The sequence below is a fragment of the Guillardia theta genome, assembly GCF_000315625.1.
Source record: "Guillardia theta CCMP2712 unplaced genomic scaffold GUITHscaffold_11, whole genome shotgun sequence".
NCBI lineage: Eukaryota > Cryptophyceae > Pyrenomonadales > Geminigeraceae > Guillardia > Guillardia theta.
In genome coordinates, this window is record NW_005434663.1 from 1 (window position 1) to 14398 (window position 14398).

Genomic DNA, 14398 nt, shown 5'->3' on the forward strand with positions numbered 1-14398 from the left:
TTTGTGGACTTGCTGGCCTGGCGCCCCAGCGACCAGCATGCGCTGCGCAGCGGCGTGGAGTTGGACCGCTGCAAGGGACTGGCGCAGCAGCTGATAGCGATAGACGGCAGCTATCTCAGCCGTTGTCATGCCGCCCAAGGTTAGCAGGGGAGTCAGCTCTGCCAAGCTGCCCCCTTTGCCCCAGGGTCCTCTCTTGGCTCGAATCTTGAAAGATCGATCGTGCACGATGCTCACATGTACAGCTGTGAACTTGCGACCATCGATCGCGAAGTCCTCTCTTCCCTGCCAGAGCTTCTCCGCTTGTGCATTGCGGAGGAAGGAAACAGTCACCGGGATCTCTCCAGCACTCGCTATCTCGGGTCTATACGGAGCCTTCCACATGATTGCTTTACTCTCTTGCACTGAGTCTACGATCAGTCCAATCTCTTCGAATTTCTTCTTCAACTTTTCTTCATGGTTGACATACACCGAGGAGATGCCCAGGAGAGTCATGGAGATGAAGGAAGTTACCTCGTTGCCTGCTGAGGCGGTGTATGTCTCGACCTTCTCCTTCTTGGCTTCCTCAATCTGCTGCATAAACCACTCTCTGGATGCGTCACTCCATCCAGTCATCGCTTCTTGCAGAAGCTCACGTCGTGCCTGCTGACATGTCGAGCGGATGGCTTCTGCGATAGCGTCGGGGGTGCATCCCTCCACAGCCTTGCAAGCCTGGGCTGTCCTGCTGTTCGGATAACGCTTCGCGAAGCTCTTCACCCTCTCGACGAGATCAGCTTCGAGGACAGAGGCATCCACAAGTCCGCTCTGCGTGTATTGGCATGATCTCCGATACAGCAGGTTGCGAACATTTTCATCATACTGAAGAACCATACTTAGAAAGCTATTTGAAGTATACAAACCTCTCGCTTGCAGCTTCCTTGGCGCCCTGGCGGCTTCCCCTACACCTGGCAGGGAGCCATGCACCTCCAGCAGTTGCTTGATTGCTGCTGTCTTGATGCTTTCCCATTCCGTGTCTTCCACCCTTAGTACCCTGAAATTCTCATGCCATTCCCTTTCCATGATCGATCCTTTCACTCCTGCTATGAATGTTGCTTGTTCAACTTCATGGTCAGGGAGCAGAGCTGTGATTTCTGCTCTTAGAGCGGCATATTTCTCTTCTTTTTCCTGAAATTTCTTCTTCAGGCATTCCAGGCTTGTTTGTTCGACTCCGTCATATTCCGATGTCCTTGCGAATTCAATGATGACGATGCGTTTGATGTTTGTAAAGTAGCAGCAACCGTCTGGTATCCATTGTCCTTCTTGGTGCATGGAAGTCCCCATCGCTTCCATCACGATGCGCATTGGAGTTTCCCACCATGTAGTGACCTGTAGCCTTTGTTTCCTCCAACTCTGCTGCAGTCTTACCTTGATCTTCTTCATGACTTGATTGTGTGCTTGTTGGATCATTGCTTGAAACTGCCGACATGCCAGCTGAATATGCCCCCAGGTTTCTTCTCGGTCTGGACAGTGGGGGCAGCATGATGAGTTAGTCTTCCCCCATTGAAAGAGCTTCTTCCTCGTCGGTGCTGAGAAGGTTATCGCTTGGATAGCTGTTCGCGTAACTGAACCCAGGCTTTGTCTTAGCGCTTTGCCTAAGAGATTTCTTCCCACATGCATTTCGAGCATGAACTTCTCTGTCAAGGTGAGGTCTCCCGCTCGAATCCTTGCCACCATTGTCTGTTGTCTGATAATGTAGTCCCATTTCTTCAAGCGATCGAATCCTGATGTAGGATTTTCTTCTCCTGCAATGATGAATTCCATTGGGCTATCGTAGATTGCTTTCTCCCATCCCGAGGCAACTGTTTGTTTCCCTTGCTTGGCCAATTCTTTGGCCTCTTGAATGTGTCTCTGAGATTCTTTTGCTAGTTGGAGTCGGATCCTGATTCCCCTTCCTTCGAGTTTCTTCATGCAAGTGAGTAACCGATCATGTAAGTCCTCCAGCAGTTCGTCTTCGTATCGCATGGTATCCATTCGCAACGTATTTGTCATAAAGCGGTGGAAACGTGTGGACTGGTACATTATAGTGACTTGATTTCCCCTTTTGATTTGTATTCCTTCCTCAAGGACATGTTGCAGAAGTAAGCCAATTGCGATTGTGTTCGCTCGGATGATGCTGCACTTCCCATTGATTTTCATCCCTCCTCCTGACGTCATCTCTTTTTGTTGGAGAACATATCCTATTCGCATGGATCTGTTTTTTCTGCCCTGTGTGATGTCTCCTTCAATAGCTGCTGGGAAATGCCTTCCGCCTTGATGATTGCTGCGCGGCTGGATCTGATCCCTTCGTCTGTTACACAGCTCCTCATACGTTGGGAGGATGTTGTCCTGAAGCTGGACTCGTAAGTATGTTGGGAGTGTGTGCCTAACTAGTATCCATAACTCCTCTGCAGTCTTCATCAAACACCTATTCCCTGTTTGCCAGAAGTTTGCTGCATAAGCTATTTGAGCGCCTTTCGGGACCCGGCTGATAATTTCAAAACCTTCTGGTATCTCATCAATGTAATTCTTCCATCCTATCAGAATGACATGTATTGTATCCAGGATTTGTTCACGAAATCTCTTTTGTTTGTCCATCCAAACCACCACTCTGTGCAGTTCCCTTGCTCTCTTCTTGTCCAGAGCCTGGGGATGTGTGTGTAGGGTAGGCCAGTTACGAAATGTACTGATGTCGCATGCTGTAATCTCTGCTAGATGTTGTAAAAACTCGTATGCCAATGGTTGTGTTGTTTCTTGGCGAACCTCTGATACTACCTCCTCGAGTTGTTGCCACCATGTTGTAGCTTCTGTTTCGCCGTCGTCCAATGCATTAACTATTTCCAGCAGCAGATGTATGCTTTGATTGCAGTCTCTTCGGTTATTACCGTCCTCTTCCCTTGTTGCAGATGCGAAGGGAGCCGAGTCCAGTGACGCTTCCAACCATTCTATTGGTGGATCCACGGTCTTGCTTTCTTCAATTTGAGATCGCTCAAAGATGGCTATGTTCCCTTGAACTTTGAAAGGTAATTGCTTGTAGTGTAACAGAATCTTTCTTGCTGATTCCCTCCTTCATCATAACAGGTGGGGTCATGTTGGAGCCACCGCCTCAAAATTACCCGGGTACAAGCCTTCGTATTCGTTTCCTCTCTCCCTTGGTCCGGTCTGGCTAGTTTCTTGTGTGGCTGAAGTTCATGTGGGCTAGCCTCCCTTTTTCCTTTCCTTCTCTTGTTTAGAGGCTTCCCCTCCTCCCTGGCTGGCCTTCTTCTCTTCCCTGTTCCTGCCTGCTCAAGTCCGAGTTTTGCCCAGATGACATTCGCTTGCAGATATTGTGCAAGGATTTCTTCTGCTTGTTCCCTTTGCTTTGGGAATGGCCAGAGTCGGATGGGCAGGTGCAGGGAGATGCCCTCGGTATCTGGGACGGGTAAGACACTTGTCATGGAGTGGAAGCCTACTTGGGGCAGTAGTCTCCATGCCTTTGCAAAACTCTCCCAGCCTTGCCGAGCAGGAGATGTAGGTAGGGAGTTTTCTCCGGACAGCAGGGAGTTTTCTTCTGAGAGCATCTTGTCCTCCAGGTCATGTAAGATGGCTATTGTCCCCGGTTTCATCTTGCTTTCAATCATTTCCCAACTGATGGTGGTCTGCATTTTTTCCGCTATCCAGATTGCGAGTCTCTCCGGTCCTCTTATCTCTTCGTTCTCTTTGAGTCTGCCCGATCTGATTTCTCGTTGTAGCTGGTTTATTGTTTGACACCCCCATTGGTTGCACCATGATGTTAGTTTGTGGATCAGACTGCTTTTGATATCATCATCCACCCTGCATTTCTTATTCGTTTCTTTCTCTAGATACCGAATCGCCGCCCTTCCCAAGATGGGTGCTGGATGGGGGAGTTGGAGGCCTCCTTTGTCCCAAGGTAGGTGAAAGATAGCGTTGCTTGTACTCTTGCTCAATCCCATAGCTCTTTTGAATGCTCTGGTCCAGAGGGTATCTAAGGTTTGTAAGTCTGACCAAGACCAGCTCACCAGTACCGCCGAGTATCTAAAGATATTGACGATGCCTACCTTCACCAGGTAATATTTTTGGGCTGCCGAGTAAGCAGATGATTCAATCAGCTTTGTCAGTTCTTTTGTCTTCTCCAAGATGTGTTCTTTCTCTCCCCACGTGAAGGGGCAGGTGTGCGCCTTGTTGCCTCTTCCTCCTGGTCTCCACAAGCTGATCCGGATCCCTAGATATTTGAACCATTTTGTCGGTGGTAGGTTCACAAACTCCTTGTCGAAGAACTTGATGGTCTGTGTTCCTGGGATCTCCCTTCTTAGCCGATAATCAAAGCTGGTGATTTCAGATTTCTTCGTGTTCAGTTCTAATCCACTCCATCGACAGAATCGCTCTACCACTTGGACAAGCGTTTTCATCTCTCTCACTGAATGTGCTATCAGGACAAGGTCGTCTGCAAATGACAGATTATTAGGGTGTTGAGTTGCAATCTCGTCTTGTTGTTGATCAAGTTGTTTGGACAAGATGCTGAGCAGAAGATTTGTTTTTGGCGGACTTGCGGGGCTGCCTTGGGGTAATCCTCTGAGAAGTGGGATGGCTGCTGTTTCGAACCTCTCTGTCTGAATTTGCAGCGCTATCCCTTGGCTACAACTGATTGCGACGTCTACATCACACTGGTGAAAGCCATATACTTCCATGATTTTTGCAATGGATTCGACTGCCACATTGTTAAAGAAGTTTGCAAAGTCGAGGTACAGCAGGATGAGGTCGTGTTGATTACTCTGAGCCTCCTCGATGATGTTGAGTAGACGATGACCCTGCCTGATCGTTCCTCCCTCTGGTCTGAAACCTTCCTGGTTGTTAGTGAGTAGCTTATGTTTTTCAGCAGCTTTTGCCAGTCTGTGCGCTATGACTGCCTGGAAGATCCTCGTTATCGAGGAGAGGACGCATATAGGTCTTTGATTCTCCAAGATGTGACATATCTCATTTTTTGGGAGGAGCCTAACTCTCGCGAGCATCTTTAGTGTTTGCTTGTCTCCGATCAAGGCTCGGCTGATTGTCTTGCCTATTTCCTCCTTTGCACTGTCAGGCAGAGCTTTCAGAATCTCGTTTGAAATCAAATCCATGCCTGCTGCTTTCCGGTTGGCCAGTTTTTGAATCCATACTTGGATCTCGCCTGGCTCCAGCGGGTAAGCTATCTCTACATCCCTGGTCGGGTGTTGATTGATTTGCTCTGGGGGTTCGAAGTCCGGTGGTTTGACGGAAGTCAGTGATTGACAGCTTTTGCAGAAGAAGAGGATTGATGCTTCTTCGTTTTTCTGGCTTTTGTCATATAACGGAATCAGTCGTCCTTTTGTTTGACATTCAGCTCTTGCACAGGTTCCGTTCATGGTACATCCGTTGACTGCAAAGAAGGTTGCCGTGTGGGTTTCATCTTCTAGATCTCTTGCCAATCTCATGGGGAGGAATTGCTCGATGTTTTTGTATCCTTCCAGGCGCCACCCTCCTGGCTGTGTGATCAGTCCTCGGATGATGGGTACGATTGCGTGTGCAGGCGCCAGAGTTATGAACAGCTTTTGTGTCAGTGTTGCCTGGTTCCTCGCCCCGAGAACCTCGACGTGCAGCATGGTTTGATGTCTTGCACTCCAAAAGGTTTTGCTTGATTCTTTGGAGTTGTTCTGGAGGAATGTCTCGATTAACGGGTTCAGTTCTTGAAGATATGCTGTCTCCGGCTGTTGCAGCGCTGGCTGGAGATCTCTCCATGACGTTGTTTGGGTGGCACTTCTCTGGCAGTTGACTCAGCATTGGGGCTTTGGGCTTAAAGTCTGACTTCTTGCCCATTGCATTTTGAGACTCTTTACTCCCTATCGTGCCCAAGCGTCTTCTTCGTTCTTCGCATGTTTTCAGGAATATCTCTTGGTCTTGTGCTGCGCAGATCTCCTTGAATTTGGTCATATTCTCTCTTATTTCTGCATGTAAGCTCGACTCCTTGTGTGCGCGATCAATAAAGTCTGGAATTTCTGAAGCGTTTCTTAAGTCCTTGTGAAGTTGCTTGATTTTGCGCTTCAGATCCATCTGAATTTTGGATGCATGTCTTTTCCCGCTGGAGCCTCGTAGCGGAATTTCCTTGATGGGGAGGGCTGTTGTTATCAATTCGAGAATGTCGCAATCTTGATGTAGAGCTTGTGCCGCTTTTATCTTCTCATCAAGTGCTATTGCCCATTCCACGCCTAGTCTTCCCGATAGCTTGTCCATCTCGACCACCCTTTTCTTTCGTCGAGGGGTTGCTTCTCGATCCCTCCTTTGCGGGAGGATTTCAATCTTTGGGATGGCTTGCTTACCCTCAGCATCGAGAGAGCTCACATTCACTACAAGTGCTCTGTGGTCGACTGCGGCTCCTATGATGCAATCCTCTGCGGTCTGCGATATTAAGCTTACTGTGCGAGATGGATGGTGTAATGCAAAGACATGATCCAGTTTTGCTTGGTGATGACCCTGCTTGTACCATGTGGAGAAGGTGAAGTGCGTGCTGCTTCTGCTCATCTTCTCGCAAGTGACCATCTGGGATCGTCCAAGTTCGTTTAAGCCTTGTTCCATTCTCTCATCTGCACGGTGCATACTCGATTTGCTCCCGTATCCGACTCTCATGGGGATCTCTGGATGTTGTCGAGATGCATTGAAGTCGCCTCCTATGATGGTGAGCTTGACACTTGGCTCCGTCTTGAGCATCTGGCTCAGCGTTGCCCACATCTCGTCTTGATCCTCCCCTTGCGCTGCAGTAGGAAAGTGGGTGTTACAGATCCCTATCGGTTCTTTTTTTCCGATCTGTAAAAGTTGTATTCTTTTTTGGAGATTCTGCTCTTCCAACATGTCAGCGCGGCGGCAGAGCAGGGGGGAGGGACGAGGGAGAAGGTCCGCATGTACTAGCGTCACAAGGCGAAGATCACTCTTACCCTTTCTCCCCTCCCCTGCACCTTTCGTCATGAACACTCGGTAGCATCCCCATTCTTTCTTGATCATCATTCGGAGATCTGCCTCCTTTCGTTTTCCCCCGACCAAAACTTCTTGAAGTAGCACGACTGTTGGTTGATATGTTTCAATCAGGTATCCTAGGATGTGTTTCAGCACAAATTGACTGCATCCATTGACATTGTGAGAAATGATGTTGCCAGGGGCGTTGTCCTTCCTGTGCGTTTCCACCCATGCTGATTGCACTGACCTGTCGGTGGTAGTCGTGGGTGGTTTGCTGCCTGCTGGTAGGATTTGCTCCTCCGCCCCCGTTGCCCATTGAAGGTGAGACGAGTTCCCATCTTGCATCTTTGTTGGGCCTGGTAGCTCCTCCTCTCCCCTTGTCTCCTTGTCGTTCTTCGAGATTGGCGCTGTGTGCATTGCTTGTGGCGGAGGAGGTGGCTGGAGTGGAGAGACGGGGCATGAAGCAGGAGGTGGGGGAGGGGAGGACGTCAGGATGTCTACCTGTGCTGACCTGTCTTGTAGTTGCAGGACCGTCGCGGCTATGAGCTTCGTTGATCCTTGTCCTCCTTGCTCCTGCTCGTCTTCCAATCTCTCCTGTAGCCGTGCATCTTCAGATGCCTGGGTCGCCTGTAGATCGCCTGCGCGTTCTTGGCCGTCTTCTCGCCTTTCCATCCGGTTAGGTATACGTTCCATGGTGAGCTCTGCAGCTTGCCATTCCTTGTAACCTGTATCTTGCGCGTGCTGTAGAGCCATGGTGAGCTCTGCAGCTTGCCATTCCTTGTAACCTGTATCTTGCGCGTGCTGTAGAGCTCATCCAGCAGCAGATGTCTTGTTCATGCGTGTTTTCCTTCGGGGGGGACGCCTTGTTGCCTCCCTGTGTTGAAGATATCTTGTTGTTGTGTTTTCCTTCGTGTCTGCAGCCCAGTTGACACACATGCCCTCCATGCCGTGTCGTCACAGTGTTCTTGTTGATCGCTAAGCCCAGTTGACACACATGCCCTCCATGCCGTGTCGTCACAGTGTTCTTGTTGATCGCTAATTGCCTCGGTGATAATCGTCGCCATGAGTATTCGCTGTGCGCCCCCCAATTGAAACTGTGCCTCCCTTTGGCTTCTGACTGTCCCCAGGTCTCTCTCAAGGGCCGTGCTAAGCGAGTCGACGATGTGTATTCTTTTTGTGTTAACATCTGCCACGATTAGGATCCAATGATTGCCGTTCTCTACGCAAGGGAATAAGAATGGTTGAGCTGCCCCGGCTAGCAGTCGTTTTGCTCTCCGTGCCCTTCCCTCCTGATCTCTCAAACCCGCTACTATTCTCGGGAGAACAATGGTCCCTCTCTGCAGCCCAAATTGGTTTCTAGTTTGCTCGCTGGCATACCTCGTGCCTTGGAGCCATGCTATTTGAAATCTGTCTTCCGCTGGTTCTAAATTTCGGTTTACCTCAACGATTAATGCCTCCATAACGTCCTCAGAGAGAAATCCATCTTCTCCTGAGTTGAGCAGCGCCGCTGCTCCGTACTCTCTATTGTTTTCCCGTAGACTCCAGGGGATCTCCCCTATCAAGTCGAATGTTTGTATTTTTCTGTTTTTTGGATTCTTTTTGTCATTCTTTTTCTCACCTTCTTGTCTCTTTCTGCTTGATTCCACCACGCCCTGGTGCCCACTGTCCCACCTGCCCTCAACTCCTCCTCCTCCTCCTGCTTCCATTAGGCTTGCGCTGCTGGGAAGGAGTCAAGCGACATCTCTTCCGATTCTGCCGCCATGCTCCCAGCCTCGGGTACATCTTCCATTCGAGCGTCTTTCATCTGTAGCTCACTGCTCAAAACAAATTTCAATTCGTTTCTATCTCCCAGCATTCCTACGAGGGAGAGCGCCGTTGCCTCCAGGAATTTATTCAAAGCAATGAAGAGGAGATCAGTTTTCAATGGCTTCTCTTCATTTGGTGCGAAAGCGCTGTTCTTGCGTTTCGCTACCTTCCACGTATGTTTGCCTGCAATCACCCTGACTCGTTCACGCAGTCGCTTGCTCACGGCATTCTCTGCCGCGTTGGCACCCTTATCAGCCCACTCTTGTAGCGTGGGGAAGGATGCATTTCCTGGGCTCTCCGGAGCCATCTCTTGCACCGCGTCATCAAGATGGAGTTGAAGCTGCCCTTGCTGTTGCAGCTCGCTCCTAGTTACGTCAGCAATTGCTTCCTTAAGTTCTACGACGACCACGTCCGTTCCCGCATCTGGGAGGTTTATTTCATTGATAATGGAACTGAGCTCGATCTCTTTCCACACAGTTCCTTCTGCTCTGGTCCCCGTCGTTTGTGACCTGGCCTCAGGGTTAGACTGATCGCGAGTTGCCTGAGGCGACACTTGGAGGTTCAGACTGCTCGCTGTCGTTTGGATTTCAACTGTGCCTTGCCAGCAGAGGAGCTGTGTGGGGAATTCAGCCATCATCTTTCTTGCACTACTTTCACTGCGTAGCCGGAGAATGATACCAGACCCATCCCAGATCCCTGTTTCTGGATCGCATTGGAGGTGGATCCGTTGGAGATCTTTTTCCACCTGTGGATCAAAGCAAGCGACAGCCCTCCGAATGTTTCGGATGACTTTTGCTCTGCCCGTTTCATCACTTGCGCAGATTTTTTCAATCTCATTTCGGGAGAACTTCCCTGACGGCACAGGAGAGGAGATTTGTACCGAGTACAGCATCTCTGCTCCCGTTGCCATTGCCGTGCCCTCTTGTCGCACCGCATTCTTCATATTCTTGTGCAGCGCCGTTGCTTCCATCTGCACTGAGAACCATTTCAGTATTTTGTCATTCTCTGAGACCAGTCCCAAAGTGACTCCTGCACGATCCTTTCCATGTCGATCGAATGCTTGAAGAACGATGTCCGCTGCTTCAAGGCTCGAGCACGTTGCGATCCAGTCGACCTCTCTGTTCTGGTTGACTGTTTCTATTCCTACCGCAGCGAACACCTTCTTTGGCGGTAGGTTCCTCTTGGGGGGGAGGTTCACTGTCATTCCCGCGTTTGGGATCAGATCAATGATCGCTAATCCCTGCTTCAGGCATAGCTGCCTGTAGATCTCACATATGTCACCTGTGCTCGAATCGTTGAGCATCAGGAGTTGGGCCACCTCAGCTAGGATTCCAACTCTGCCCATGTTCTCCTTCTTTGGCCGCATCTTGAACGAGATCGGTGGGTTGGCTGCTGGGTTCACTGCTAGAATCCTCCTGCCTGCCACCTTGAAGGTACCTTCTCCTTTCCAGAGTTTCTCAGCCGCCTCATTGCGGACAAATGTGATCACTGCTGGGATCTCCGCTGCCTGCACAAGGTCAGGCTTCAAGGGAGCCTTGAAGATCAGGCTCCTGCTGTCTTGCGTCTGATCGACGATCAAGCCTTGCTCTTCAAGCTTGAGGCATAAGTTTTCCACCTGTCTGGAAAAGTATGCAGGGATCCCAAGTACCTTCATGGTAATCGTCTGCACACTTGTGCCCTGGTCATCATATGATCTGGCCTCCATCTGCCTTTGTCTGTCAGCTTGGAACTCTGACAGGTACCACTGCCTGACATCGTCACCCCACTGCCTGAGCCCTTTCGGATTCTCCAGTGACGAGGGTTCAGCAAAGCTGCATGTCTGACTGATGGCTTCGGCTAAGGCTTCCAAGGATATTTCTTTGGCTTTCAGAGCTTTGCTCGTCCTGCTTTTGGGGTTCTGCCTTGCGAATTCATCCAGTCTCCGCATCAGTTCGGCTGATGACGGCATCGTGGCAGCTTCCGTCTGCCTCTTGAGGTAGCTGGAGGTACGGTACTGCACGATCTCGTCAGGGTTCACAATAGATATTGGCCACATGTTTCGAAGCATTCTCGATGGTTTCCCGAGCTTCCTGCGTTCCTGGCGACTCTTGCTCTACCACGCAGGGACCCCGCTGATCTGCATGCCTCAGATAAAGGGATCCTGCATGCCTCAGATAAAGGGATCAGATAAAGGGATCCTGCCTCAGATAAAGGGATCCTGCCTCAGATAAAGGGATCCTGCCTCAGATAAAGGGATCCTGCCTCAGATAAAGGGATCCTGCCTCAGATAAAGGGATCCTGCCTCAGATAAAGGGATCCTGCCTCAGATAAAGGGATCCTGCCTCAGATAAAGGGATCCTCTAAACCCTAAACCCTAAACCCTAAACCCTAAACCCTAAACCCTATTATTATTATTATTATGTGAGTTTATTAGAATGCTGGAATGTTGCTCGGCCTCGTTGTGGGCTTTTGCAATTTGATCCTAGTCTAAAGAGGCGCGCGAGCACTGGGAGTACACGGCCTACAATGCGAACCCTGCTTCTGAGGCGTCTTTCTACTCTCTACTTCTGCTGTCTTCTCTTGGCTTCCTCAGCCTCAGTCAGGAGAGTTGCCTCCCTCACCTTGGCCTTCGGTCGCCACCTACTCCTCCTCCATTCAGCTTCCTCAGCCTCAGTCAGGAGAGTTGCCTCTCCTCACCTTGGCCTTCGGTCGCCTCCTACCTTCTCTCCTTACCTTGAGCTCAGCTCAAGCTCGGTACGGGCTCGCCCCGTCTTCTTCCTCGCCCTCGCCTTGCTCTTCCTCCATGTCTTCCTCTTCTTCGTCATCTTCCCTCATCTCCACCCGCAGTCGGTCCTTCTTGTCCACCTTCAGCGAGCAGGCCAACACATGCATCTCTGCGAATTTACTCAGTGCTATGAACAGGAAGCTAAGAGATCGACGCTCTATGTCGTCGCTCTCCGCCTCCTGCTCAAGCTCAGCAGCTGCCGTTGCCCGTGGCGAGAACGCGCTGCCCCTCCTTGCCTTCTTGCTCTCTCCTTGCACGCGAGTCCAGCGCTTGCTCTGCAGCCACTTATCTTCTTGAACCTCAATGCTGGCAAGCTTCAGGTTCATTATTCTTGCTAATTCCAACATGGCTCGCTTGACTCGCGTGGTCGATGTGTTACCTCCTCCGCACAGTGCTTCCATCTCCTTCCTCGAGAAGCGGCCTGTGCTCATGCTTGACTTCGACTTGATCTGCACCCTGAAACTGCCGCTTGGAGCCTGCTCCCTGTCGCGAAGTACCTTCCTCTGCTTGGCAATCTTTCCTCTCGGCACGAAGGTGTCTGCTGTGAGCTCGACTGCAAACGTCTCTCTGAGCTTGGCGTCGTCGCTGACGAGAGTCAGGTGCACCCCCTCCATCGCCTCGCTCTCTCGCAGCGGCGCTGGCCGTCGATGGGCAGGATAGTACCCACTCGAGCTCTCTCTGCTGTTGAGCTCCGGTGCTTGCTCCAACAGCAACATACGTCTTCGGGCTCGGCCCCTTGCGACCTCTCTGCCCAGCACCCTGCACGAGCATGCCCGCCAGCGGTTGTACCTCTGCTGCGGCGAGACATTGCGAGATCAGTTGGAATTGATAGATCCGAGCTATGTCCGCCGTCGACATTCCTCCAAGAGCTAGGAGCTGCGATAGCTCGGCAAGGCTCCCTCCCTTGCCCCAAGGTCCTCGCTTGGCTCGGAGCTTGAACGACCGGTCGTGTGCAATGCTGACTTCAGTTGCTCTGAAAATTCGCCCGTCGATGCTGTACTCTCTGCTGCCTTGCCAGAGTGCGATGGCTTCTTCCGATTCCGAAGGAAGGAGATGGTGACTGAGACGGCGTCTGCTCGTGCTATCTCAGGTCTGTAAGGTGCTTTCCACATGATGGACTTGTCGTCTCTATCGACTGAGTCTACTATGAGTCCCAGCTCCGTCAACTTCATTTTCAATTTGTCTTCTTGTCGCACATACATCGAGGAGATGCCCAGGAGAGTCATGGAGATGAAGGAGGTCTCCTCGGTGTCTTCGGTGCCGATGCCAGTAAGTCTCGACATTCTGCTGTTTGGCCTCTTTCATCTGTTGCATGAACCATGCTTTCGACCTCTCTCGACGAGGTCGGCCTCCTCGACGTGGCCTCCTGAGCGCTCACCCTGCGTGTATTGGCATGATCTCCGATACAGCAGGTTGCGAACGCTCTCATCATACTGTAGTACCATACTTAGAAAGCTGTTTGAACTGCACAAACCTCTTGCTCGCAGCTTCCTCCGGTGCCCAAGTTGCGCTCTCCCTACTACGCGCCACAGAGCAGCATGCCTCTGTCAACGGGCCCGGTTCCTAATGTCAACGGGCCCGGTTCCTAAACCCTAAACCCTAAACCCTGACAAGGCCCGGCCTGCCTCTGACAAGGCCCGGCTGCCTCTGACAAGGCCCGGCCTGCCTCTGACAAGGCCCGGCCCTTAACCCTAAACCCTAAACCCTAAACCCTAAGGATACCGCTTCGCGAAGCTCTTCACCCTCTCGACGAGATCGGCGGCTCCGAGGCTCGACGTGGCCTCCAGAGCGCTCGCGGCCCTGCGTGTATTGGCATGATCTCCGATATTAGAAGCTGTTTCAACTATACCAAGAACTTGCTCGCAGCTTCCTCCGTCCCCTTGCGCTCTCCCTACCGGCTCCTAAAACCCTAAAACTGAACCCTAAACCCGATGCCTCAAGAAAGCGAGCCTGCCGGACTCGGGGAGGCTCAAGAAAGCGAGCCGCTGCCTCAACTTCGGAAAGCGAGCCTGCCTCAAGAAAGCGAGCCTGCCTCAAGAAAGCGAGCCTGGGCCTCAAGAAAGCGAGCCTTGCCTCAACCGGGGCGGAAAGCGAGCCTGCCTTGTAGTCCCGAGTCCCGTTCAGTCGTTGATTTGTGATCCAAGTTGATCATCGTCTTGTCCATCGCCAACACATGAATCATGTGACCTTCTACTGGCAAGGTTACAATTCATCAAGTTTTACGGTAATCTCATGCCCCTCGAATCTTTCGCTCTGAAGCTCTGATGACACCAATCCATGACTGTGACGAGGTAAGGCATGATTCTATGTGTGCTTTTGAAAGATTTAGGACTGTGTTTGGAAGACTCTGAGTCTCACTTGTGTCAACGTGTTCATCCGACATTCCGAGGGCCTGTTTCCATTCGCCGATGAGAAAGAAGGTTTCGATTCTTCCTGTGAATGTTGCCAATACGTGTACCGTTGAAGTCGATTCATCTTATGTAGGCCATAGACATCTCCGGAGTCCGAGGACCTTTAGTTTGTTCTGACCGGGACTATTCTCCTCTCCTTGAAGTTCACCGTGACTCCACAGATAAACGGTTGCATGCGGCCATGACCGTGATTGCAACTTCCGGCGGAAATCCAACAGCTTGAAAACCAAGGCATCATTCCATTGAGAGAGCAGAATCTGCTCAAGATTACCCCCCGGCTAAATCCCCCCGGCCCCGCCATAGTGCTCCCCGCGGCGGAACGCTGTACCAACGGTTAATTCCCACAGGCTAGGGGTTCAACGGCCGGGCCCGTCTGTCAGATCGAATATAGCAGTTCCACCCCCGTGCCGTGACGGCCCGTTATATAACAGATACCTTCTTT

General features: G+C 51.1%; 3 protein-coding genes across 3 annotated transcripts; 1 reads left to right on the forward strand and 2 right to left on the reverse strand.

The window, feature by feature from the left end:
* Positions 1–4383: 4383 nt before the first annotated feature.
* On the reverse strand, positions 4384–6026 carry GUITHDRAFT_150875 (hypothetical protein). The gene is given in 3 exon segments (XM_005838284.1): positions 4384–4840; positions 5208–5750; positions 5770–6026. 3 exon segments carry the CDS (start codon positions 5956–5958, stop codon positions 4667–4669), a joined length of 906 nt encoding a protein of 301 aa, XP_005838341.1. The 5' UTR covers positions 5959–6026; the 3' UTR covers positions 4384–4666.
* Positions 6027–6879: 853 nt separating this feature from the next.
* Positions 6880–8227, reverse strand: GUITHDRAFT_150878 (hypothetical protein). Its single transcript, XM_005838285.1, has 5 exons — positions 8103–8227; positions 7498–7669; positions 7236–7296; positions 7108–7155; positions 6880–6996 (listed from the first exon to the last, which is right to left on the reverse strand). The coding sequence occupies exons 2-5, from the start codon at positions 7666–7668 to the stop codon at positions 6953–6955; spliced, it is 324 nt and encodes a 107-aa protein (XP_005838342.1). The 5' UTR covers position 7669; positions 8103–8227; the 3' UTR covers positions 6880–6952.
* Positions 8228–11173: 2946 nt separating this feature from the next.
* Positions 11174–11832, forward strand: GUITHDRAFT_150879 (hypothetical protein; the record flags this gene model as incomplete). The annotated part of the gene is made up of 1 exon (XM_005838286.1): positions 11174–11832. A coding segment is annotated over exon 1 (404 nt), but the record flags the coding sequence as incomplete, so codon positions are not given.
* Positions 11833–14398: the final 2566 nt, after the last annotated feature.